The sequence below is a fragment of the Salvia hispanica genome, chromosome 4 (genome assembly GCF_023119035.1).
Source record: "Salvia hispanica cultivar TCC Black 2014 chromosome 4, UniMelb_Shisp_WGS_1.0, whole genome shotgun sequence".
Taxonomy (NCBI): Eukaryota; Viridiplantae; Streptophyta; class Magnoliopsida; order Lamiales; family Lamiaceae; genus Salvia; species Salvia hispanica.
In genome coordinates, this window is record NC_062968.1 from 47,863,893 (window position 1) to 47,889,343 (window position 25,451).

Consider the following 25,451-nt stretch of genomic DNA (forward strand, 5'->3'; position numbering starts at 1 on the left):
TGCCGGATCTGGGCAATACGAGGCGAGTGGATAAAGTCATAAAACGGTTAGAAACGCCACGTCGGACGAAACGGGTCCAGCACCCACACAACTCATCCCACCAATTAAAAGTTATTGCTCCATGTCCCAGTCAGCGCCACCACGCCTCCGCCGTGGAGCCCCCTCGGCCCTCTACAAGCAGAATTCGTGGTCCCTGCCCCGGACATCCTTCGCGACGAGGCCTGGACTAACCGCCGGAAGAACCATCCGTGCCTGCTTTCAATTAGGATTTGACTTCGAATTCGATCCAAAGCTGTCGTCTACCTCGCTGTCTCCAACAGCTTGTTTCATATATTATGGTGGTGTACGGTTTCTTAGATAAAATAATACTAAGATATAATTTAGGATTGAGTTGTGAGATTATTTTAGTCACGGAGAGTAAGCTATGACTAATTATTGTATGATTATCCATTTATGATTGAATTGTGAGATTGAATCTCATTAACCTAACACATTATATATTTATTTCAACGTACAATCTTGTAAACCGAACACCCTCGTGATTTTATTGTTAGTCCAGGTATAGTTGACTTAATTTGCTGATAAAGAGTTAATTAATGTTCTTACGAATTGAGATACAATTCAACTGAAGAAGATAAACCAATTTTGCATTTTTTTTTTACGTCTTTTTCTTTCTTTCTTTATAAAGTATATTATTGAAAGGAAAATATCAACGTATAAAATATAATGTTGGCCGATAGAAATGATTATGTGTATTAAAGATGATATGAAAAGTTCGAAAAGGGCCCCTCATAGCCTCATCACATCAGTACCAACAACCGTCTCATACGCAATAACGCACCCAATTATAAATAGGAGTTTCATTCCTATCCGATATTAATTTTAAAAAATATTTAAAAAAAAGAGTTTAGGAGAAAGTTAATGATATATGAACCGATATTAGTTTTAAGAAATATTAAAAAAAGAGTTTAGGAGAAAGTTAATGATATATGAACGTTACTAGTTTTACATAATATATAAGTGGGGTGAGTTGGTGGAATGTAGATCTCTTTACCACCATTTGTAGTAATTATGAATCGAAATTCATGGGACTAAGAGCATCTCCAGTGACAATAGGCCAGCCACACTCTCTCTGCCACGTCATCAGCACTAAAATTCCACCTGTCACATCAGCATTTTAATCAAATAGGCTAGCTTGAGGCCAGCCACAGGCTAGCCGCAATAAAAATAATTCAAAACCAACTACATTTACGGAATTAAATTTATGAAAATTACGGAATTAAATTTACGAGACATATACGGAAAAATTTACTCATTTCATTAAAAAAAAGGTATATAGATAAAAAAAAATAAATGATTTTTTTTAAAGAAAAAAACGGGCTTCCACACACGAGCCCTGCCGTTTTCTACTCCTTATCGTCGCCGCCGTCCTCACCGCCGCCACCCGGGGTATCTGCGCCCACGTCTGAGCCCCCCACTAGTGCCCTCGTGGCATCCAAATCCACCTGCATGTTCTCGAGCATCGATTGAAGAAACCCCTTCTACGTGGGTCAGTTGCGGCCCTCCACTCTTGGAAGACATTGTACATCCGTTCCTCCGTTTTTGACGCGAGAATAAGGTGTACGCGCGTGGGGGGGGTGTGCCGAGATGACCTCCTGGGGCAATAGGGGGATCCTCCCCTCGCTGCCCGTTGCGCCCGCTTTTGGCCAACCGGGCGAGGGCGACGAGCAAAGGATGGAGGGGACGGAAACTCCTCGGCATCCAAAGCATCCAGGGGGAGGTCGTGAGATCCGCCCGGCTGCTGCCGCTATAATCGCCGGAATAGTTCAGCCTCTGCTTCTTCGGCCACCCGGCGTCGCACCCCGCCCGGAACTTCTCGGAGTCCTTCAGCCACCAGATAGCATTCCCAGAAGGTGAACTCCTTATAAGTCCCCTACCGCGGCCCCGATGCGTTCCCACCCCTTCCGGCACTTCTCCCCGCTGTAGTCCTTTCCGTGCGAGCAGTTCCTTCCGATGCGTTACCACGCCTTAGCCACGCCGACGTACTCATCCTCCGTCCACTTCCTCCGCGTGGGGGTGTCGTGAACAGCGGGCTGCGACGACTCGCCGACCACCTTGCTCTTCCCCCAACCAGCGGATCGTCGCAAATCGACAACCACGCCTTGGCCACGCCGACGTACTCATCATCCGTCCACTTCCTCCGCGTGGGGGTGTCGTGAATAGCGGGCCGCGACGACTCGCCGACTACCTTGCTCTTCCCCTTGGTCTTCTTCTTCTTCTTCGCCGCGGCCCGACCCGCTGGAACAGGAGTGTCCGCCTCCCCGATATCGATCACATCTCATGCAATGACAAAAGGTCATCCCCAGTGAACTGCGTCTCCACTTGGGTCAACGTGTGAGACGAAGCCGTCAAAAAATCAAGAGAGGGACGATAGACCATGTCCCCTCCCGGTGACCCCTGCATCCCGGGGATGCATACCGGGATGCATCCCTCCCTGCCATACCGGCATCATCCCCATCATCTATTGCGGCATCTGCTGCTGCATCTGGGGCATACCTCCCCACCCTGGCGTTGCCTGCCCCCCGCCCGACATCCCCCACTGCATCTCCCCTGCGCTCCCGCCATCATCCTCATCAACTTGTTGCCAAGGGAGGTTAAACCCTTGACTCATCTCGAGATCCGCTCGTCGTCGGATTTGGACTCGTTGTTGTTGTCCATCGCTCGATGTTGCTCTTGTAAAAAAATTTAGAGAGAGAGAAAACTCGTTAAAACAAGTGGTGCAAATGAAAATGAAACTAAAATCGCGTATATTTAGTTTTTCAAAAAAAAATTAAAAAAAATGAAAAATGGGCGCTGGCCGATCGACACGCCACAATGGCAGCCAACGCCATCAAATCGGCGTGCGCTTGCCGGTTTCTTCGCCGAAATGCGGCTGGCCGTTTCCAATAGTTCAACTAGCCGACTAGCTAGCGACGCGAATCGGCTAGCCGATGGGCTAGTCGCTATTGGAGATGCTCTAAATATTCCATCTGGCTCACAACTGCCGAAGATATTTAAATCTGACGTGGCACCCTACCTTCTTTTACGCGCAAGTGTCTTCTCTATGTGGAACTACCGACCTCCTCTCTCTCCCCCCTTATAATTCTCTTCCCTTTCCGTGTGACGATTTACAAATACGATCGCCCTTTTGGCTGTGCACTTTTATATGCAAAGCAAAACAAACTGAGTCTAGTGCTCTCCGCCGCCAACGCTGGATATTTCTTGTGCTTATTCCACTTTGACTACTCAGATTTCCAAACATATTTTGCACCGATTCTCGGTAATTGCGTTTCTTCCCTCTCGATTTTCGTCCCTTCGCGATGGTCTTTGTTTTTTACTTATTCTTTTGATTTCCTGTGAGAAATTGGGAAGGATTATTCTATGGTGAAGTTTATGTTTAGTATGTGGAGTACTTCAATAGTTTCATAGTAGATTTCTGAGTTTGCCGCCAGATTTTATCATGTGCTGTTGTGTGGGAAAAACAAGTCTTGTATCTGCAATCTGGAATGAAATCCAAAATTTATCTGTTGATTCGGAGAGGCGGAGCAGGGCGAAGGAATTTTGTATAATACTAGTAAATGAGACTAGTTGATGGATGGTTCCTCCTAATCTGGAATAATATCGAAATTTTATAGTGGAAGAAGAGATTTGGGAGTTTCAGATTCAGGTCGTAGAGATGTGGAAGATTTGCTTTACGCTTTGTTCTAATCTCTTTATTGCACACGGAACTGAAGGAATTTTATTGGAGTACTATTTTGAAATGCTCTCTCTCATAATTATGTAAAGAATGATCATTGTTCCTGCAGGAAGTCAACACGATGTGGACTGATCAGAAGCACAACTTATTTCTCCAACATTTGGAACTCTCATTTGTTAAACAACTGCACCAGTCAATTAGTTTGCTTGATCAGGACGGGGAAGAAAAAAGCACTACCCTAATAGATCAAATAAATGTGCATAATATTACTTCTAAGCACACATTTAATGATACTGGAGCATTTCATTTTGTTACTATGATTGCATATGCAATTCTTTTGATGATATTTATGTGTTCCAGTTGGCTGGTCGGTTGCATGGATGTTGGAAGATTAAGTGCAATAGGGGTTATCCTCTTTCCCATGTTTCAGTTGATTCCATTGGCCATAATAAACGTCCTACTATATCAGCTCATGCACCAGAACCTTGGACGCTTTGTAAAGCAGAGAATGTTGGGGAAGTTGTTAAGCCTAACTGTGATTTGCATGACTCCCATAGAGGTGATTTGAACTCATTCTTGTCAATGAGATTGGCTTTTTCTATATTGAGTCAAATAAGGAGTTTATAAATTCTTGAAGTGTTTGTTGCTGTGTGAGTGATATGGCAGTTTGCTATCTCATGCATACTTTGTAGTTTTAGGGAGCACAAGACTATACATGCTTTAATAACAACAATGTACTGATACATAAGAACAAGATGTGCTGTTGAGTTGAGTCCAGTGCAAATCATGCTCTAAAATGTACTATCACTTTCTAGTTTGTGTTGTATTGAGTCATTCAGAATCTTGCCCTGGTCTATTTTCTTTTTACTTTAACGGCAGAAATATGATTTAAGTTATTGGATTCTTGCAGAGGGTACAGGTCAGAATTTTGTTGATGAAGACAATCAGTCAAACTCAGATACTGAATATCGTGTGAAAAGAACGAAGATTATGTTAGCGGATAAGTGAAGTAATTCTTTCTTTCTATAGAGAAAAATGACAGCTCTAATCTTGTAGGCTAACCTTTGAGATCATCATCATCCTTCCAACTTGAAATTTGCTGCTTTTGAAAGATGACAACTACGCAAGAGTGGTTGCCACTAGCCAGCTATTCTTTGATATTCGTCTTGCCCAAATTTAGGAGTCAGATCCAGGTTTGGTTTGTTTAAAAGTTTTGCGTAATGTGATATACCATAATCTTGGCTTCCGACATCGATTCGTTTATTTGACGAGATTTGGTGTAAAAGTAAGATTTGTTTGTAGGTAATATTTGTATATGTGCATGGCGAAGAGTCATGTATATATTTATACTGCCCTTCATCGGTGGACAGATTATATTTTAATGTGAAATGGCTAATATGTTAGCCCTTTCTTCCGATTCTTGCTAGTGAGAATTGTGATGTACTAGTATTATCTAGTTTTGTGTTTCGTTCTTTCAAGAACGTCACCATTTTATGTTTCTGATAATTATCAAAAAAAGCAAGAAAGTCCCTGCTTGCATCAACTCAAGAAGCTCTCTGCACACAAAAACTAAGTTTCAGCATTGCTTGTTGGCTTGTTGCCAGCAGCTAGAATCAGCATTACTCCCATCGTCCATGAAATATTGTCTACATTTGATAGGCACGAGTTTTAAAAATATGAAGGAAATTGGAATAAAAAAGTTACTAGTAGAGTGTAGGGTTCCACGCTTCTACTTTTATACTCCCTCCGTCTCATAGAAATAGGTCATTTATGATCGGCACGAGTTTTAATGTATACTCTCTCCATCCGCGATTAGGAGTCCCGTTTTTCCATTTTAATCCGTCCGCGAATAGGAATTCCGTTTCACTTTTAATATAAATGATAATAGGGTCCCACCTTCACTCACATTTCATTTAAAACTAATATATACAAGTGGGACCCTTATTCCACTAACTTTTTTTTCACTCATTTTTCTTAACATTTCTTAAAATCTGTGTAGCCAAGAAATGAGACTCCTAATGACGGACGGATGAAGTAATTGGTAAATTAAGAGGGAATGAGAAAAAATAGTTGAAATTGTATAGTGGATTTGTAGGACCCATAAATGATAAAGGAAAAAGAAGGAGAAAAATGTTTTCATAAATGGATATGGACTATTTCTATGGGACGGGCGAAAAAGGAAATATGACATATTTTTATGGGACGAAGGGAGTATTAGTTTTATATCAAAATGTGAATTTAACAAAGTAGTTGAGCATGAGTTAAAAAAGTAAATGTGGACAACATTCTCTGGATAACCCAAAATGAAAATGTGAACAATAGACGGAGGAAATAGCATTTATATTATTTCTCTCAGAGCCTTTTCACTTTCCAAATTTTAATTAAATGTTTATAATGGCATTTTGGTTATGATTGAAATTAGAAATGATCATCATAACTTTAAATTTTGTATGAAGACCCATGAAATTGGAAAAGAAAGTGTCTTAATTCGCATTCTCATGGAAGATTATCAATTTTTATATCTCTCAAGTTATGAAATAAACTTGTCGTTTAATATATTCAAAGGTGGACGCAGAAAAGATTTTCGATAGGGGCTCTCTTATACTAATATACTACTACTCAATATGTCCGTAAAAGAATATCTCATTTACTTTTCTTCTATTTTAGGCAAGCCGAAGTAGTTTCGAAGTGGGATCCCCATGCCTATAAAGTCACATCATAATTTAAGTAAATAATTTTTGATTAATCTCAAGCAAATCCTTAAATCATTCAAATTATAACATTTTCGTGGTTATTTTCCAAACAAAACAGAAAAGTGAATTAACACACAAACAGAGTATAGCATCTAATATCCTAGACTGGCAACCAAAGTAGCGCCAAAACAATTAAATTACGGTCATTAATGCCTTTAAAAAAACACAAATAAATAAGCACATCATGATCACGTAATGTAAACAAAAAAGAGAGGGAAAATATAATGTCGATGAAGATCGCTAACTTCCCTACGTGAAAGCTTCAGCAGCTCAAGTAGTTCAACTGATGTCACTTCTCGTTTCACTTTCAGCTTTAATCCTAAGCAATTTTTTATTTTTATTTTTATAAATTCTGTATTGTTTTGTTCATATCTGCGTTGTGCTGATCTCCACTGCAATTTTTGTTAGAGTTTGTATACTGGAAATCACCTTTCGAGTGATTGAATACTGTTAAAACTCTTATTTTAATTTCCAAATGAATAAACAGATTATTTTTGTCATAACATTGTTATATTTTACATTTAATGGATGTTTATTGCATATTTAAATGTATAAGTAACTTAACAAAGTCTAAGTCTTTGTTTTAGTAGACCGGTTGTGGGCGTCGTTCACTTTAAGGTAACACGGTCAGTTCTAAACAAAGAAAAAGAATAATTTCACAACCTAGATAGGCTTAGACTACCTATCGTGAAAGGTTGCAATGTCAGTCCGATTATTTCTAAGCCTTACTGAAATAAGATGACATTGGTGTGGTATAGCACTGAATGGATCTAACAGCGAGACAGTCTTTATGCTATCTACTGAAAGACGAGGTCTCGTAAATTATTTCTCAATCAATGTACGTTAGCATTGAGCATACGGTATTGATTATGCACTACTTTGACTTACCAAATGGTGCGGGTTTTTCGCAACCCAATAAGCCTGGTATATTGGGTAGTGGTGATTAATATCTAGCGGTGCTAGGATTGCTATTATGTTGAATCATGCGCGAGGTGAGTCTCGTTTGATAACATCCTCAAGAGAAGCTTGAAATAAGGTTTTATTATTCGGAACCTAGCTAGTTGGAGTTTAATTACTCTATGAATAATAAATAAGATTTTCTTGCTTAGTCCTCTCTTGGAATAAATAAGATATTAATTAATTAAGTCCATAGCAGACAATAATTAATTAATTGATGTTTCTATCTTAAGCGCGGGAAATAAATATAAACTAATGGAAATCCGAAGTACTTATAATTTCGGATTTGGATGGGGAGTGCAATATTACTTCTGTAGTGGCTGCTCGTAATATTCCAATTTTAAGCTTATATTAAATTGGGTTTAATTTAATTAGTAAAAAGCTAATTGGAAGAGCCCATATCCAAAGCCTTTCATAGATCCCTGACTGGGTCAATATGTGACTTATTATAAATAGGAGGATAAAGGAGACAGAAAATATACTTAATTTTCATTCAAAATTTTCGGCCCCCCCTATTCCTAGGAGTGGTCGAATTCTTCTCCTCCGTGGGAAAGGATTTCTGTCTTCTCTATTTAAGTCCTAGTGCACTGGTGAGATCAGCCCACCCGATATCGGTTCACAGTCCGGGAACCAGTCAGAAGATCTGTGGTTTTGTACTAAAGTTCTTCATGTGGAGAAGGCGCTAGCTATCTTCGATTCTTTGAAGAATCATCAAGGTATAATGGTTGAACCTTAGAAAAGCATGTTTTAGGTTTCAATTAATTTAAAGCATGTTATTATTTGAGTTATGAGCATGATACGTGAGATAATTACGCGAATAGAATTTGTCTAAATAATCCGCTAAATAGATCTGAATTATTTGTAATTGATTTATGTGAGCGCTTCCGCTGCCAACCCCTACAATTTTTACTAGTTTACTATTGTTTAATCGATCAAAGTTTTTTGAATTGGGCTTTACCCTTTGTGTGTGTTTAGTGTGTGTGTGTGTGTGTGTTTAGTTTAATTTGAGTGGTGTTGATTGGTTTTGGCAGATCAAAACTTTCAGATGTTGAGTGACTTGAGTTTCAGCCCTAAAATCGAAAATAAATTGAAGATGTGGTCATAAATTATAATCGGCACTTCTAAGAATCAAGTGTTTTGCCAATGTCAAACCTCCAGTCTCATGGAAGATTGTCAATTTAATAAAAGATACTAAAAACTTTCACCCAGACATGCTGTCGGGGGAAGGATTATTTGGTTGTTGGGAGATGTTCCTCTAGAACACAGCCTAGTAGATAAAATAGTGCTTCCTCTGTCTCAACAAAATATGCACTTATCCGTTGCGATTTAGGAGTTGCTCTTTAAAATGTGGATTTTGATGTTCATAAATGTCAATTCTTGTGTTTTGGTAGGAGGGAATAACTCCCTCAATTGGGCTACAAGAGTCAGAGTGGCTATAGGTGCTGCAAGAGCTATATATTGCCTTCTTGCATGACTTGGAAATACCAGTCATACATCAAGATATTAAGAGTAAGTACATTCTTTTAGATTGCTTACACTAAATTTTGGTTTTGATTGAGGATTCCAGGACTTTTAACACCAAGTTGTAACTCACTTTTACTCTACACCTTGTGCACAAACTCAGCTCAATTATTTTCTGAGCTTCAGTTACTTCTCTAAACCTACTTAGTTACCATGTTTAGATACAGCTCCGGCTGTCCTTTTCAAGGCTTCTGTTTTTTTATGAACCGGTCACTTGACCACGATATGCAATGTGTATGATTTTGAAGCTGTTTTGCTTCAATTAATATCAGGGCGTAAATTTTTTGACCTCAATCAGCCTGCAGGAGAGCATAATCTAATAGTTAGACAGACAAAGGACCAACATTAACAACAAAACATAGGAGCTTGTTCAATAAAATACAACAACAAAATCAATCCAAACTTGTTAAATACATCTTACAATTTTCAAGCAATAATCATGAATAAAATTAGTACAACTGTCAAACTCTCTTGGTATACGAATTTTGACGATGCTCTAACATACTTCTTTGCTTCATCTTCTTCTGCTACCACTTTGCAGTATAAGAATACACACAACATAAATAAATGCCAAACCTGTTGGGAAATTTAAATATGCAATTTAAAGTCTGAAGAAGTAAAGGAAAACATAATGATGATGTCTCAAACAAAATGTATATATCCACATTCTCTACAATCATATGTCAAACATGAATCTTACTAGTGTGAATATGAAGAAATGTTTAATGGACAATAATTCCTTCTTCATCTTCTTGCTCTTTGGAAGCACCTCAAACTTAAACACAAATTCTTTCCCCTTTTACTTTCTTCTTCTTATTTAGCTGATGCTTCTTCTCTAGCTTCTTCTTCTTCTTCTTAATCAAAATGAAACACGAAAACATTGTGTACAGCGTTCAGTTAACCATTTAGGTATAACTGTGTGCAACTTAAGTCTTGTAAATTGGTCTACTAAAAATGACTAGCACCAAAATTGCAATTAAATCCAAACATTGCATGTTCATATCTATTTGACTTTTAACTTGAAATTTGAATTCTAACATATTCTTTGGTGTTTCCAATCACAACACAAAAAACCTGCATATTTATTTCTTCATAATCACAATCCTAAATATCATTGCCAGAGCCAAAGGAGTCCTAGATAATATTGGACCAGGAATTTACATACAAAATTATGTATCTACCATAAACCAAAGAGAACAAAGCTAGAATATAAAAGATAAGAAGAGCAGGGTTACTTGAATTCAGCAATCTACGTAGTTCTGTCAACGGAATCCCTGTATAACACAAGAGATGATACTAATGAGATGCAATTCCTGTATAAAACATAAAACATGATGAATACTATAATACTCCATAAAACAAAACATAAAAATATGATTACTATTGTATCTACTTTTTATCCATTACGATTTTTCACCCGAATTTGATCAAACTTGTTGAATATAGCTGCAACGCAGACAACAGGATTTCGGTATATGAGTTCATGCGCAAAGGAAGCTTGGACAACCACTTGTTCACAAGTAAATTTGGCATACTCAGCTTACTTCCTTAACATCTAGCCATTTTTCTTATTAAATATTAAATGAGTAAGAAAATTAGCCAAATTTAATGGGAAAACTCAAAAAAGGAAAATATAACAACGCTAAAGGGACAGATGGAGTATAAAGCTAATCCATCGTTTAATAAGATGGATTGAAACTCTGGGATATGATAAGCCTCTTGATGATTCTCATAATTTGTGATTACTTGCTTGATCTGTGTTCTATTTTTTTCATGGGTAACAAACATAAATTTAAAGACCGTGCCTCGGTGGAATTGAACTCGGGACCTTTGGCCTCAAGCATTACTCTCTACAGCTTGGCCAACACACACCCGGCCCATAGCTTCATTTGTATTCTAATTTCTCTGGGAAGGGGCAACATTGCACAAAAATCTTAGTGGGGAAGATAAAAGTATCCAATCATGTTTGCTCTCAAACCTGTATGGTAGACGGCCCTTTGATTCTTGTTTTTCGATAAATGGCATCAATAAAATATGCACATATCCGTAACAATTCGTGAGTTTATCTTTACGATGTGGATTGTTACAAGCTCTCATTTAGTTTATCTTTACAATGTGGATTGTTACAAGCTCTGCTATGTCTGAGTATAGTTGAAGGATTAACACCAAAAATGTCTGAGGTTTTAGGTGTGCTTGAATCGCTGTAATACCCATGTATAATGTTTCAAATCGTGCTGCCTTCATTTTTTATATGGGAAAAAGCTAGCTTCAATTTCTGGCTTAATGATTTACTCATTTGTACTGAAAAGGAAAAAGTTTATATTTTTAAGAAACATATATAATAATATTTTTCTTTTCATAAATCAGTATATTCTTCTAGCATATAGATAGTAGTGGGAGCAGAGCAATGCAGCAAAATCGAGCAATGGATAACTCCTCTTATTGCCACAACTGAAAATGAGCAGAAATGTTGATACACATTGCACTGTGAGGTTTCTTACCAGTAAACATGAAGAAAGGTTGAGCAATTCAAATGGACACTTTAGAGGCACCTACTCATCAAACTCTGAGTATATTTTCTCCTTCTCTCTTCAAGTATTCTCTCTTCAACTATCAAACACAACAAGATTTAATGGAGAAAAGGTTAAATCAATATGTCAATATAATGTGGTGATGAGGAGATAGAAATGCAACTGTTTATATAAAATGAAACAAGAAAATGTATTCATACTCACCTATGTTGTGTCCATCAATCTCAATGTAGTAAATATGGGAAATGTTGGGCCATTGGGAATCATCTGCATCACTTTGTTGTTCATAACTTATTTCAGGGCAACCCTTAATATATAAGAAAACAAGTGATGTGAGGCCCCGCAGCGCATGTAGACACCTTAACTTCTTGCAATTAAATATATGCAATCTCCATAGAGATGAGAGGTTCCCCAACCATTCAGGCAACTCTTCCATTCCATAATTCTCTATCTCTAACCAACCAGTAGAGGTGAGATGTTGAATTGATTCTGGCAAATTTCCCCAAGCTTCCCTCCCTTTCAATTCTAATTCCTCAGTTGAGTGGAAGTTGCATATTTGCAATAAGCCATCAACGGTCTCCACAGATCCCCCCATACTAACATCTATTGTTAACCTATTACAAGAAAATTTGGCCATAAATTGAGAAACACCAATAATATCTAAATGTGATAGACGAGGCAATTTCGGCAGCCAGTCAATTATTTCGGGTAAATTCTTTAGGCTACTTAAATTCTCAAACTCCAGTACCTCAAGCAAGGATCCTACCATTTCCCATGGAAAATACAGCAAAGCTTCGCATTCATAAATCTTCATCCTTTGAAGGCATGTGAGGCTTCCTTGTGAATGTTGTGCACCAATATTTGCTATTCGTTCCAAATTTGGACAGTCGCTTATACTCAACATCTCCAAAGAATTGAGGGTGCCTAGACCATCTGGTAATTCTCTCAAATTGGAACACCTTCTTATAGTTAACTCCAAGAGATTGGGATTGTTATAGAATAACCAATTTGGGAGATATTCTAGACCATATATTCTTTCTATGCAAAGCTCTATTAGTAACTTTAATTTTGTCTTGAATATGCATGTTAATGGCATGCTCCCAGTCTCCCTGACTACCAAACTTTTGAGGCATGACTCTGATTGATTAGGAAAACTCGTCAATTGCTTGCACCAAGAGATCTGTAAGTGTTGAAGGTTAGGAAATACCGTGACATCAGTTGCACATGGAGATTCTACTTCTGCCCACTCTGCAAGATTAGGCATGTTATGCAATACGAGTTTTTCTAGAGCTAGAAAAACAATATGTGTCTCCTCATTCACTAATCCATAGAAAGAAGAATTTATGAACTTCAAATTTGTCAATCCTTCTAACCAGAGAGACTTGAGATTTGGCAAATGCCCAAACATTGGGATTTCTTCACATTTTGAGCACTCGTAGAGTTTTATCTCAATCAACTTGTTAAGTGGTACCCAACAACCTTGAGGTACATTTTCAACTGCCATCTTCTGGGTCCATGATGGAAATTTTTTTCCATTGAATCCTTCAATCGCTAACTTTTTTAGATTTGAGTGTGGTTGAAGACCTTCCAACACATTCTTATCATTTGGAGTATCACCACCTCCATACATGTTCCATGACAAATGCAACTTCAATAATTTTGACTTGTTAGATTGACTTGCTTTCTCAGCCTCTTCCTTGTTTTCAACCTTTTCAAGGCTAAAAATTTTCAGTTTCCCCTTGAGATCATTCAAACTCCCGATCTCTTTGATTTTCCATCCATTCTTGTCGCCAACTCTAAAATACTCTAGCGTCTGGAGAGAAGTTAAACTCCCAATCTCAGCAGGCAACTTTGCAAAGGAATCGATATAAAGATGCCTTAAATTAATCAAGTACTTCAGAGCACTAGGCAGTTCCAATCCTCTTAAATTTGCGTTTATTGTTTGCATCTGATGGAGTTCTCCAATCCAGTTCCAGTCTGGCAAATAATTGATACTCGTCGACGAAATATCAAGTTTCCTTAAATGTATCAACTTCCTTATCGAACTTGGCAACTTAGTACACCAATCATCTGCAAGAACTAAAGTATGTAGACGCTCGAAATCTACAAACTTGTTACGATAAATGTGTCCCTCGAACAATAACGTACGCAAATATTTTGCCACTTCTTTTGTAATACGACTTTCTTCATCATGAATCATGTATCTCACTCGGCTCCCGCCTTCTGTATTATTAGAAGAACCTGAAATTGAACATGCGAGATCATGCACAAGATCGTGCATCACACAACTCTCTACATTTCCATAATCATCTAATTTTGCAACTTGTAGTAGAGAGTTGTTCAGAAGAACTCTATCTCATTGGTTCCATTAGGTTCAAGAAATCCTTCTGCCATCCAAAACTCAATCAGTTCCTCACTTTTGATTTTGCGACCTTTAGGAAAAATTGAACAAAATGCAAAACATTTCTTGAGTGACGGCAGAGACAAATTATCAAAGCTCAACTTCAAAATCTTTGTGATATGATCCCCTTCATTGTACGAAAGTCATTTCTCTTCGATCAAGATCCATTCTCCTTCAGATTTATTGCATAGTGCTCCACCAACTACATTGGCCGCTAATAGCAAACCTTGCCATCTTGTTGCAATCTTCCTCCCTATAGCCTCAAACTCTAACGGAATATCCACTTTTCCAAAAGTTTTTGCTTTGATTATCGACCAACAATCTTCATGTGATAACCCTTTGAGCTCATGTGTATGAAGTGATTGCACAGTTGAAGCGACTTCCATATTTCTAGTGGTAATAACAATTGCATTCCTCTTGGTAGAAGTGACGCCAACCAAAGAATTGATAAAATCATCCCATTTTGGACGATCTTGATTCCATATGTCATCAAGAATGAGAAGATAAATTTTGTCTTTCAAAGCTTCTAAAAGCTTTTTCATAATATCTGCCCTACTCTCAACTTCAACTTTATCAGTAGAAATTAAGCATTTAAGGATTTTCTTGAAAAGAGTGATTGAATCAAAAATTTGAGAAACATGCACCCAAATATGTGAACCAAAGTGAGTTTTTATCTTTGGATGATGGAAGACATTCCTAGTCAAGGTTGTCTGCCCCAATCCTCCCATTCCCACAATGGCAATGATAGAAATTATACGTTCATCAGTTGTGATACGAGTGTTAATAACCTCAACTATTTCTGACACCAACTCATCTCTTCCAATGAAAATTGGATCATGTGAGAAGGAATCGGTTTCAAAAGCAGCATGAGGCAATTTTGGCACATCGTTGGCAAGCCTCTCTTTGAGGCCAAGCTCAGCTCCCTCTTTTCGAATATACTCCAAATTCTCATTTGATTTCTTGGATTTTAAGAGCTATATTTCTGGGATGCTCAATATGACTCAAGGATGAGAAGCATGAGAGTACCTTTTCTTTCATGGGCTTAATGGACTTGATTTGTTTGGAGAGAAGATGATAGTTGAGTTCATCCAAAACATTGTCAGCATCGAAGGCCACGTCTTCGAGCTTCCTCAGCCAGCTTTTGACAGCCCCACCGGGAATAGTACGGCTCTCAGCATCGTTCAACAATTGCTGGATCGTATCTAAACTCCCAGCTAGCTTTGCTGCATCTTTTTCGAGACCTCGGACTAGTGAGATTTCTTTCTTAGAATGGTCGATGAGGTTTTGAACTAAAACTTTAATGACTGCGGCGACAGCTTCTCCTTCCATTGTTTGAGATTGTAACTGATTCAGAAAGAGTCAAAGAGAAATGGATGAATTGGTATAGAGAGAAAGAGAGAGCTGCAATCGAAAGTTATAAGAATAATTGAGGTGAGCTGCAGTATAGTTTATACTTTACACTTTACGTGTAGCCTTCCATTCAAGATACTCTGCTTTCATTTTCATACTACTCCTATCATTTTAATTCTTGCCGACAACTCATTTTTTTAAAATTTGTTCATAAAAGGATCGAGAATTGTACCATACTATATACTATTACGGAATGGATAATGCTACTGATTAACATGCACTTATAGGTGTAATATGTGCTACTTATGGTAAATTACAATTTTAGACTAGACTACTACAGTAAGTTAGAATTTTGGAGTAGCATATTCTATACACAGTGTGATCAATTAATTCTTTTCTTGTGTTGATTTTCCTTGATCACGGGGATTTCTTTTCCATTTTCCAGTTTAAGTATATTTCAATTCTTATCTTGAAGCCCAATTTAAGTTTCGATTCAATAGTAAAACTGTTCCACTAATTTAGTTCGACTTGCAGTAATTCGTTCTATGTTATCGATTTCGTAAGTTAGATTAAAATAAAATAAATATATATATTTCAGTTTAATTTGTATGAATTTCAAGAAATATAAAAGAAATTATCTAAAATATTTTGAGATTATCGAGTTTTAAGAAATACAAAATTAGATGAAAAATAAAAACAAATTAATGGAATGTGACTTCTATTTTTAAATAATAAAACTTAAATAATTAGTGAAATATGAGGTTTATTTAAAAAAATAATAGTAATAAAGAGTGAGATGCATGATAGAAGATATGGACAAAAAGAGTACCAATATTTAAGAATGATTTATCTATTCAATTAGTGATAAAAAAAATAACACGGCTTTTATTTATAACACATGTTGTCATGATAAAACAATGAGTTGAATATATACGCCATCCTGTTGCCAAAAACAAAAATACAAATAATGTTATACAACTTCTCTAACACAGAGAGTTATCATTCTTCAAGACTGCAACGTAAACGAAGTTAATCAAAGTTTAAATCCAATATATGTTCTAGAAAAATGCGACTTCAGCCACCCCAATCAAGGTCTTATACACGAACATCGTGAGCTCTTACAGCCTCTAAACATAGGAATCGTTGTTTCAGTGTCTATACAAAGTTATGCAAACCATTAGACAAATTTAGTGGAGAAAGTCAAGAAAATTTGTAGGAGAAAAGAAGTTAGAAGATTGAGAAAAATTTAATGGAATATATAGGAAGAAAAAAAGATAGGGAATTCATTACAGTTTTAAATTCACATATGCATATATATGCTCCCTACATCCATGAAATATATTAACATTTGATCGGCACAAGTTTTAAGAAATGTGAAGGAAATTAGATAGAAAATGTTACTATCCATGAAATATATTAACATTTGATCGGCACAAGTTTTAAGAAATGTGAAGGAAATTAGATAGAAAATGTTACTACTAGAGCATCAGTCTCACTTTTATATATTAAACTCTTTTCTAAACCAAAACAAACTTGCATAGATATTCACAAAATCCAAATATTCAAATGCAAACTACAGTAAACAAAAGAGTCTGAGATGAAATTTTTTACTTCACTTTTCCAATCACTTTATATCAAATCATCTTTCTTTCTCTTCAACTTTTAAAACATAAAAAATTAAAAATGACATGAAATTAATAACTATATCAAAATTTGGTTAACAAATCCAAGTAATGTGGCACTACCAGATACTATATCATCAGGAAACACATTACGTAATTGTTCTTCCACAATATGCTATAGAAACCAGTAAATCTGGGGAGAGAAACAATATAACTTACATTTGTAATCTTGTTACAAATTGAGTGTCAATGGAAGGAAGAAAATGTTACAATCACAGAACAAACTGAGCGCTTTTCTTACAAAGCATCACGCGCAGAGATCCTGCATACAATAGCATCCGACACTGAAGATATCCCCAACTCCGGCACTGATATTTTGTAGTGCTGAGATCAAAACCAGCATATGAGCAACAACAATACAACATGTTTAAACAATCATGTTTTCTGGAGCAATAAATTATGGAAACTAAGATGTGATGAGCAGATGTGATGAACAAACCTTGTGTATCTGAGCTCGGTCAGCTCGTGTTTCCAATTCCTCCAACCCTATTTCTGTCCCTTTTATAAGTCCATTTATGGCTGTCATCTGCCAAAACAACAGCTATCATTTAACAAAGAAAAGAGAATGACAGTTTGAAGATCCATTAATTTTCATTCCAATGGTCTCACCTCATCAGATGAAGCACCAAAGCGAGCTGCGAGGATGTACGTGGTGCTGTCTGATATGCCGCACCTCTTCAAGGACTCTGATATCTGGTTCAAAAGAAAATAACTCAAGCGGAGTTCCAGAAGACTAACACAAAGAAGCACAGCATTCTTACATGTTTGGAGCCCGAGTAATTGTAGACAAGCTCCGAATGAAGAGTGCGGGTAGTGAGAGACTCTCGTGATTTTGCTACAAGCGTCTTGTATGCAGCAGCAAGAACAGGGAAAACATCGGGCACCTGTCCAATTGCAAGTCATGAATATCACAGATATTCCACAAGTCCACAAGTCCACAAGTATCAATAATACAACAATCTGTACTTACAAGTGAAGCATTCAGAAATGCTACTTCTGGTTCCAAAGTCCCTGCTTGCATCAACTCAAGAAGCTCTCTGCACACGAAAACCAAGTTTCATCATTACCTGTTACCAGCAGCTAGAATCTGCATCTCCTCAATAAAAAATTCAAATGGCAGATTCAAACAATCTCTCACTATATGTCTTGGAGTTTCATAAACCTTTCTAACCAAATTAATGGATGACATTATGTCCAATTAGAAATTTATACACACTCAGTCATTATTATCTCAGAACCAGAAACTGGCTAATCAATGAATTATCTGAGAACCAGGTATTGGCTAGAAACACCAGTTAATTTCTATCTTCGAATTCTCTCAGAAGCAGTCAGGTATTGGCTAGAAACACCAGTTAATTTCTATCTTCGAATTCTCTCAGAAGCAGTCAGGTATTGGCTAGAAACAACAGCAAAATTCTATCTTCGAATTATCTCAGAAGCAGTCAGGTATTGGCTAGAAACAACAGCAAATTTCTATCTTCTTCTCTATGGAAGTTATATGCAAACAAAAAAGATGCCAAATTAAGTATCTCTAATAGATTGAGAAGCAAATTAATGAAATTAGGAGGAAAGATAAAATGGAGTAACGTACTTGGAATTAGTAACATCGACGAAGAGAGCGAGAGAAAGAGAGACACCACCGATCCCGATCTCGAAGCTCTTCATTTATGCGTTCGTAAGCGAAGAATTATAGTGGATTTGGGGTTTGGGGTTTTAGGAGACGATTTCAACGACGAGCTTCACTGTGCTAGGGTTTCTATTAAATGGGCAGTTCAAATTTGAATGAGAAAATCATATTAATATAACAATAAAAAAACTATACTCCACTACTGGTACCAAAATTGTAGGGGGAAATGATGGAAATTAAATAAGACATTTTTTTTGTCAAAGTCGCTGTGGGAAAATAATATAAATTTAACAAAACAGAAACTCAATGACAACGAAATACATAAATTAAATGATTAAATATAAGCAAATAATATTTGAATAAGAGAATGGTACAAAAATGTATGGTCATATAATCATATCAAAATAAAAATTAATACAAACTTGAATGAGAAAATCATAAATAAAAGTGGTACAAAAATGTGGGAAAATTACATACTAGTAGTAAAATAAAACAATAACAAAATTTAAAAATAATTTGAATGAGAAAATCTTAAATACAACCAATAAAAGCATTACATCGCGCGCCAGGTAGGGGTCGAACCTACGACTTTCTGCTTAGGAAACAGACGCTCTATCCACTGAGCTACAGGCGCTTCTTGTTTGAATTTGATGTTATTTTAATATGAACAACAGTTGAAGATCGCTCTGTAATTAAATTTAAAGTAATGAATAATTTGGTTTATTTTTAACTAGCTCACAGGATATTACTCTAATTTTTTCTAAATTAAAATACATAAACCCTTGCACATGTTATAGTGCTTCAGTAAAATTGATAATCTTCATTTCTATCTCATTCACTTACCTAAATACATGGACAGTCCCTTCTCCCGATTTCTGTATCCGGGTAATTCATTCTTCTCATAGATTAATTTGTTCAGTCACAACTTCAATATAAGTTGCAAATATTTATTTCAAATTTCTCACATTCTTGATGTGTGGTGTTCTAGGTTCCCTCCCTTTTAGACGAATTTAGTATTTTTAGTCAGTTATGATACACTGCTAGACTGCTACAGTGCCAAACTATAGTTGATTAACGCAAAGAATGAGCATTGCAATTTAAAATTTTGTAGATTGCATGCATATTTGAACCAAATTACATCCATTATTAACAATGCAAATTCCCACTTCTCAAGCAATAATTGGACAAAGTCCGTGAGTATTATTTATGGGTAATAAAGGATAGAGGATAAAAGGAACTAAATTAAAAATTAAACTGTCTTAAAAGATTACATGAACAAAGAGAAGACAAACAGATGTAGGAGTTAAAAAACAATGGCTGTTTACTTAATAGGAGACCAAAGAGACACAAACCTATTTTTCCTCCACTTTTTCTTGACGATTTCTTGTCCATTTTTTGCCTTGTGATTTGTTTTTAGCAAGTCTACACTACGGGGAATCAAGTCTCTATGAACAACCCATAATTTGACTAATCCAAATTAGTAGAATATTAATTAAGGACTAATCATGTGAGGCTCACTTGTGGTCACTCATTTGAATGAGAATCTTTTTCACCTTGTTTATGTACTTACTAGAGAAGAAAAAGGGGAAAAAGATTTTTATTTTATTTATAGTCAAGATTCAAAACTAAAAATAAATTAACTCCCATGTGAAAATGTCATGAGGCTTGTTGCCCGTTTTGGTGTCCATGCACACATGATATGTGGTGAAGTCTAATTATGTGCTATGAGCTGATTGTTTTAATCACTATTATGATCAATTTCGTCTTCCCACACACAAAGATAATAATAATATCACATGCACTTGCACCTAAAATGAGCAATATGAACTCTGAAGAATAACTCAATTTAAATAACACCATGCATGTTATCGATAATTGTTAGTATTTTTTTTTTCTTTTCTTACCTTTCAGGCATACAAAGGACCTCTGCAGTTGTCCCTTATGATATGAAGTTACTTAGTTTTAAAAAAGATTAAGTGTGGTTATTGGACTCATGTTCCATTAAAAATGAAACATTTCTTTTTTGCACGTGTTTAAAAATATAAGAATAAATAGTTAAAGTGAATAATAAGTTAAAATGAATCTGAAACTTCACATGAGAAAGGCATGTCCACCTTTGAAAACAGTAAATCTGTCTGATTTAGTGATTTACCATGTGGTCAAGAATACCCTATATGAATGGATGAATATTATGATTCCTTCAACATTAGTAGGGTTATAGTTATAGCTTATTCCAAGATTAAGATGCTCCTGTAACCCTTGGGCTCGTTTCACCACAATGTATATATACTAGCCAGCTTTTACTAGTGAGAAAGCATAGAAAAATAAAGAGAAAAAGACATAAAACTTGGCATCCTATAAGATTGAATATTGATATAGACAGATCTATGTAAACATTATTATATGTTTATCACGTTTCTAGCTCAAAAACAACGCCATGATTGAGGCCATTTGTCTTGAACAAGTAAATACCATTTCTTCATCGCCATAAAGGGGCAGTTTCATTTTTTAATACCTACTCAAAAAAATTTGAAGAAGCCCTATATAAAGACACATTGCATTCCAACTCCAACAGTAAATTAAGCAAAAGAAAGAAATACATGTAGTTTTGCTCTTGCTCTATTCTGCAATGGCATGCTTAAACATGCCAAGTAACGATCAAGCCTTGTACAACACAATCACAGGTCCAAGAATCTCATTTTCAAATGATTTTCTCGAGCCCGTCAAGCTAGATAAGAGCTACAGAGAAGCTCCTGTTTCCTCCGATTTCGAGTTCTCTGTCCGGAACTACTCTATGATCTCTGCAGATGAGGTTTTCTCCAATGGCAAAATGCTGCCATCGAGGGAGAGCTTCACCAAGACGAAAACTCTCAGAGATGAGCTCCTTGCTGGTGACGATGATTATGAGGATGTCTCATCGCTAAGGCTGGTGAAGGGTGCAAGCCGATGGAGGGAGAGGTTTGGGCTGAAGAAATCACACAATGTGGTGCCTAAAAAGAGTTTGGGAAGTATAGATGAGATGAAGGCCTCAGATATTGGTGCTTTTGCCAGGAAGAAATAATGCATTTTGTAAAAGTAGTCTGATTTTTGTTTGGCTGTAAAGCTTTGAGTTTTTGAATGTTGCTGCTGCTCGAGTTCGAAAAGTCGATGTAGATGTTGATCTCTTTTTCTCTAATCTAACAATTTGAATCCTATGTTTCTTACTGATTCCAATATTTATATATTTCATATTTCAACATCACCATGTAGAATTGTTCAACAGTCACTAAAACACGAGACTGAAACACAAAACGGGCCTAGCGATTCTCATAACGAGATTAGCAAAACATAAATACTACGGGATAAGAGAAGAGGGCCTTTTTCACCATGGAGCAGCAGCAACCTCTCCAAAAATATAGCTCTGCTCTTCGTTTTTCTTTACAAGACCATCGATCTCAGCATCAAGATTCTGTATCCGCACCTTGACATCCAAGAGCTTTATGTTGAGGCGGCGAGTTTCTTCCTTGGCTTCAGCTCTTTCCTGCCTCTTCAGCTTAATCGCAGCTTGGGCTTCGCGAGAAATAGAAAGCAACTTGTCTATACGGGCACGAAGGAATCCCACCTCCATGCCTAAATCCTCAAAAGCTTTCAGAGTCGTATCCCAGTTATGTAAGTGGTCAGCAGCAGCATCTGTGGCTGCTCTGATGGCACCGGCTATGTTGATTGTCTCGGATATCATACCAGCAGCTAGTTTCGCGTTGAACCCCTTCATGAGATTCTCATGAAGAAACTTGTTTTGGCTGCGACAGATCTCGTAATACTTAGTTCTGAGATGTAAAGGTATCTCCGAGTCAATCATTAGGCCATCAACGTGGATACTGAAATCTGCGAAGCCCTTTATTTCTTTGAAACTAACAACAGATTCTGAGAATCTGATGGCATTCATGCTTTCTGTACTTGAATAATCATTGTCATCTACGGATGCACCCTCACTAGGATGAATATCATTAATTTTATTACCATTTTCAGCACAAATGAGCTTCAGACATTTCCTTGCAGTTTTGGTGATCAACACTTCTTCTTCCTGTTTCACTAGATCATTTGCAGTGATCATGTAAATGATAAGTTTTAGGATGCAACAAATTAAGATTAAGGTTGAATTAGGATACCTTCTTTGATTGGCTCTGCATTCAAACTTAGATTTGGAAGGCTTGCTACTCCAACATTTTCTGTACTTTCTCTCACAATATGTACCTTGAGAAAAGCAAAGGGTAGAGAGAGTCAGATGTGAGTTCTAACCAAATGGTCTTACACTTCAAACCAGACAAAATGTTAGCATAGTACAAGAGGAATATGCCGTACTTCCATGCGCATCACGATGCAGATCCAATGTCCACAATTGACCAAGGTTAGGATCATGTTTCTATTACCATGTGATAATGTGCTAGAATATAATTGAAGAAACAATAGTCTGCTTCTCAAATGCGAAGTGGTCTAGACTTTGCTAACATTACATAGATGCAAACTCCGACAAGAAAATGGAAAAACAAATATAAAACGCTGTGAACCAAGATTAGCCTTACAAAATTACCTTTAACTTGCGCGGCTCAATCAGTTGATAAACTAAAACATCTCCAGCAAGCAACTTATGTGCAATCGAGAAGGTTCTCCATCCACCACTTAGACCAGTTTTCTCCATCAAGTACCTTGTACTGTATTCATATTCATTTTCACCTACCAAAACTACTATCTCATCCTGTTTCGGTAGATGTGCAACACAAAAGTTCTTTGGTAGGCCCTGCATTTCAAAGAGTATACTTAATGCATTTTATGTACCCTACACAAGTATATTTGCCTTATTGAATTCAACTCACCAACCAGAATCCACCAGATACATGAGACTTGAGCATTAGCTTTATAAAACTAGGGTATTTCCGTGACAGATTCGCTTTAACCTCTTGAGCTCGTTCCATTGCAGAGCTCGAGACTCCAACACTTGTGTTAACATCATTAGTAGGACTATCTTTGGGTCTGTGACTATAAGATTAAAAAAATAGTCATTTAAAAAGGGTGAATGTAGTCTTTGTAAGAATATGCAGCATCAATCACTTACACTACAATAGCTGTTTCGTCGGGGATGGACTCTTCCTGCTGGAGTAATAAAATGAATTTCTATTTAGCCAATTACGAAAAAAACATAATAATACCAACAGAGTATATCAAGAATTCATTGATATTTTGGAAAAGATGAGCAAATATCAATTGTACAACAAGTTGTAAGAATGTGGTAATGCTTCCAAATTATAGTAGTAATACTTTATTGAGGGTGGTGGAGTGATACTACAAGAAGAAGTCAAACCATTGCTCAGATAAAAATGATTTGTGTGCTTATGCAATTGAACAGAGTGTTTAAGAAGTGCACTGCAACATTATTTGAGCAATTTGCTGTGGACTACTATTGTTCTTCTGCACCTAATTGGTAAAGTAATTTTAGCAAGGCCCAAAAACACAACCCTCAACAGAAGAGAAACAAATCAAATAGGAATAGAAAGTAGCACGATCTCACCACTGCTTAACACATTTATAAATAGTGAAAAATCAGGAAGAAAAAAAAAACAATCTTACAGTTTGGTGTGTATGGTCAAGGTTCATAAGCCTCTGCTCCACCAGCCTTCTCTTGTTCTCCCATATAGCATTATTGTGCTTAGCCTACATTCAGTAAAACAAAAGTCCAAAACCCAATTAGAAAAATAGAATACAGTTGAAATGATCATCAATTTTAAGAAAAGAGAGAATCACCTTGGACTCCTCCGGTGTAGCAATTTTCCGCTTAAGCTTCTGCATAACATTCACACACAAATCAGATAAAAAAAATAAAAGCCCTTGAGAGAATATGATGAATAATCAACAATTTATAGCGAGAGAGAGAGGCGGTGACCTTGCAAATAATAGCTCCAGTAGAATCATGGACGGGAGAGACGGCCATAGTTGGTTGTTTTGTGTTTTGAAAAATCGATAGTGTTATACAGAGTTGCTGATCATCGTGCCGTTGATTTCAAAATAGGTTGCTAGTTTGAGTAATGGGATTTTGACAATGTGTCAGTCAGACCATCATTTCTGGGACAATGTGAGAGACAAAGGGAAATGGTAAATTGGTATTCAGTTCAATCTCTAGACACTAGGTTTTAATCATTATACTGTATTTAGTGTTATAGAGTATACTCCTATACTGGCTACTATTACACCCGTATTATACATGGATTAAGATATTTTCAAATAACACATATTAACATATAATTACTCTCATTTAAATTCACCAAAATGGTGGTTATATAAATTAGTACGAATTGCAACGCAATAAAAAAAATATTTAAACTAACAAACGTAAAGTACACAAGAGTAATATAATTACCGTGATTTAAATTAACTAAAATGGTGGATATACAAATTAGTACAGACTTCATTACAATAAAAAAATACTTCCTTCGTTCCATAGTAATAGAGTCATTTTGTCATTTTAGTACGTTCCATAGTAACAGAGTCATTTCTCTTTTTAGTAAAGTCAACACATTTTTCTACACCTACTTTATTTTCTCTTACTTTTTTTTCTCTTCATCTCTCAACCTTTTTCATTTTCTACTGTATTCTCTCTTTACTTAACTCACACACAATTTTTCTTAATCTCTATGCTGAAAAGAAACGTCTTCATTACTATGGAACGAAAATGAGTACTTAATTAGTCAAATAGTTTAGTACCCAATTAACTAAGGGGGTGTTCGGTTGACAAGATTGTATCCGGGATTAAATTTGTAGTGTGTTTGGTTCATGAGATTCAACCTCATGACTCAATCCTAGATGGATAATCATGGGATAATTAGTCATAGCTAACCCCCTATGACTAAAATAATCTCACA

At 36.6% G+C, this 25,451-nt stretch overlaps 5 protein-coding genes, 2 long non-coding RNA genes and 1 other non-coding gene across 10 annotated transcripts; 2 read left to right on the forward strand and 6 right to left on the reverse strand.

Annotated features, from left to right (window-relative positions):
- The first annotated feature begins 3,121 nt into the window (after positions 1-3,121).
- LOC125219713 (cold-regulated protein 28-like) lies at positions 3,122-5,153 on the forward strand. Of its 2 annotated transcripts, XM_048121758.1 has the most exons (4): positions 3,122-3,319; positions 3,846-3,992; positions 4,097-4,295; positions 4,647-5,153. In XM_048121758.1, the coding sequence occupies exons 2-4, from the start codon at positions 3,858-3,860 to the stop codon at positions 4,742-4,744; spliced, it is 432 nt and encodes a 143-aa protein (XP_047977715.1). In that variant the 5' UTR covers positions 3,122-3,319; positions 3,846-3,857; the 3' UTR covers positions 4,745-5,153. The 2 variants fall into 2 exon arrangements, 1 of the variants encoding a protein (XP_047977715.1); XR_007176190.1 differs by lacking the exon at positions 3,846-3,992 and having other exon boundaries at positions 3,124-3,319.
- Positions 5,154-9,312: 4,159 nt separating this feature from the next.
- Positions 9,313-10,068, reverse strand: LOC125217884. The gene is made up of 2 exons (XR_007175832.1): positions 9,668-10,068; positions 9,313-9,543 (listed from the first exon to the last, which is right to left on the reverse strand). It is a non-coding gene; the product is annotated as an uncharacterized LOC125217884 (long non-coding RNA).
- A 78-nt stretch (positions 10,069-10,146) lies between these two features.
- On the reverse strand, positions 10,147-12,099 carry LOC125217885. Its single transcript, XR_007175833.1, has 3 exons — positions 11,703-12,099; positions 11,469-11,577; positions 10,147-10,241 (listed from the first exon to the last, which is right to left on the reverse strand). It is a non-coding gene; the product is annotated as an uncharacterized LOC125217885 (long non-coding RNA).
- An 8-nt stretch (positions 12,100-12,107) lies between these two features.
- On the reverse strand, positions 12,108-15,228 carry LOC125221258 (putative disease resistance protein RGA3). The gene is made up of 4 exons (XM_048123384.1): positions 14,926-15,228; positions 14,126-14,873; positions 12,225-13,739; positions 12,108-12,112 (listed from the first exon to the last, which is right to left on the reverse strand). Exons 1-4 carry the CDS (start codon positions 15,226-15,228, stop codon positions 12,108-12,110), a joined length of 2,571 nt encoding a protein of 856 aa, XP_047979341.1.
- A 1,837-nt stretch (positions 15,229-17,065) lies between these two features.
- LOC125223585 (EKC/KEOPS complex subunit Tprkb) lies at positions 17,066-18,701 on the reverse strand. Its single transcript, XM_048126789.1, has 6 exons — positions 18,523-18,701; positions 17,902-17,968; positions 17,693-17,815; positions 17,541-17,624; positions 17,371-17,457; positions 17,066-17,255 (listed from the first exon to the last, which is right to left on the reverse strand). The coding sequence occupies exons 1-6, from the start codon at positions 18,594-18,596 to the stop codon at positions 17,169-17,171; spliced, it is 522 nt and encodes a 173-aa protein (XP_047982746.1). The 5' UTR covers positions 18,597-18,701; the 3' UTR covers positions 17,066-17,168.
- Positions 18,702-19,119: 418 nt separating this feature from the next.
- Positions 19,120-19,192, reverse strand: TRNAR-CCU. Its single transcript has one exon. It is a non-coding gene; the product is annotated as a tRNA-Arg (tRNA).
- A 1,995-nt stretch (positions 19,193-21,187) lies between these two features.
- LOC125221259 lies at positions 21,188-21,619 on the forward strand. Its single transcript, XM_048123385.1, has one exon. It carries the CDS (start codon positions 21,188-21,190, stop codon positions 21,617-21,619), a length of 432 nt encoding a protein of 143 aa, XP_047979342.1.
- A 143-nt stretch (positions 21,620-21,762) lies between these two features.
- Positions 21,763-24,694, reverse strand: LOC125219275 (B3 domain-containing protein Os01g0234100-like). 2 transcript variants are annotated; one of them, XM_048121206.1, is made up of 8 exons: positions 24,476-24,694; positions 24,337-24,375; positions 24,163-24,246; positions 23,651-23,685; positions 23,412-23,574; positions 23,129-23,335; positions 22,707-22,791; positions 21,763-22,629 (listed from the first exon to the last, which is right to left on the reverse strand). In XM_048121206.1, exons 1-8 carry the CDS (start codon positions 24,521-24,523, stop codon positions 21,920-21,922), a joined length of 1,371 nt encoding a protein of 456 aa, XP_047977163.1. In that variant the 5' UTR covers positions 24,524-24,694; the 3' UTR covers positions 21,763-21,919. The 2 variants fall into 2 exon arrangements, with proteins under 2 accessions (XP_047977163.1, XP_047977162.1); XM_048121205.1 differs by having other exon boundaries at positions 23,651-23,688.
- Positions 24,695-25,451: the final 757 nt, after the last annotated feature.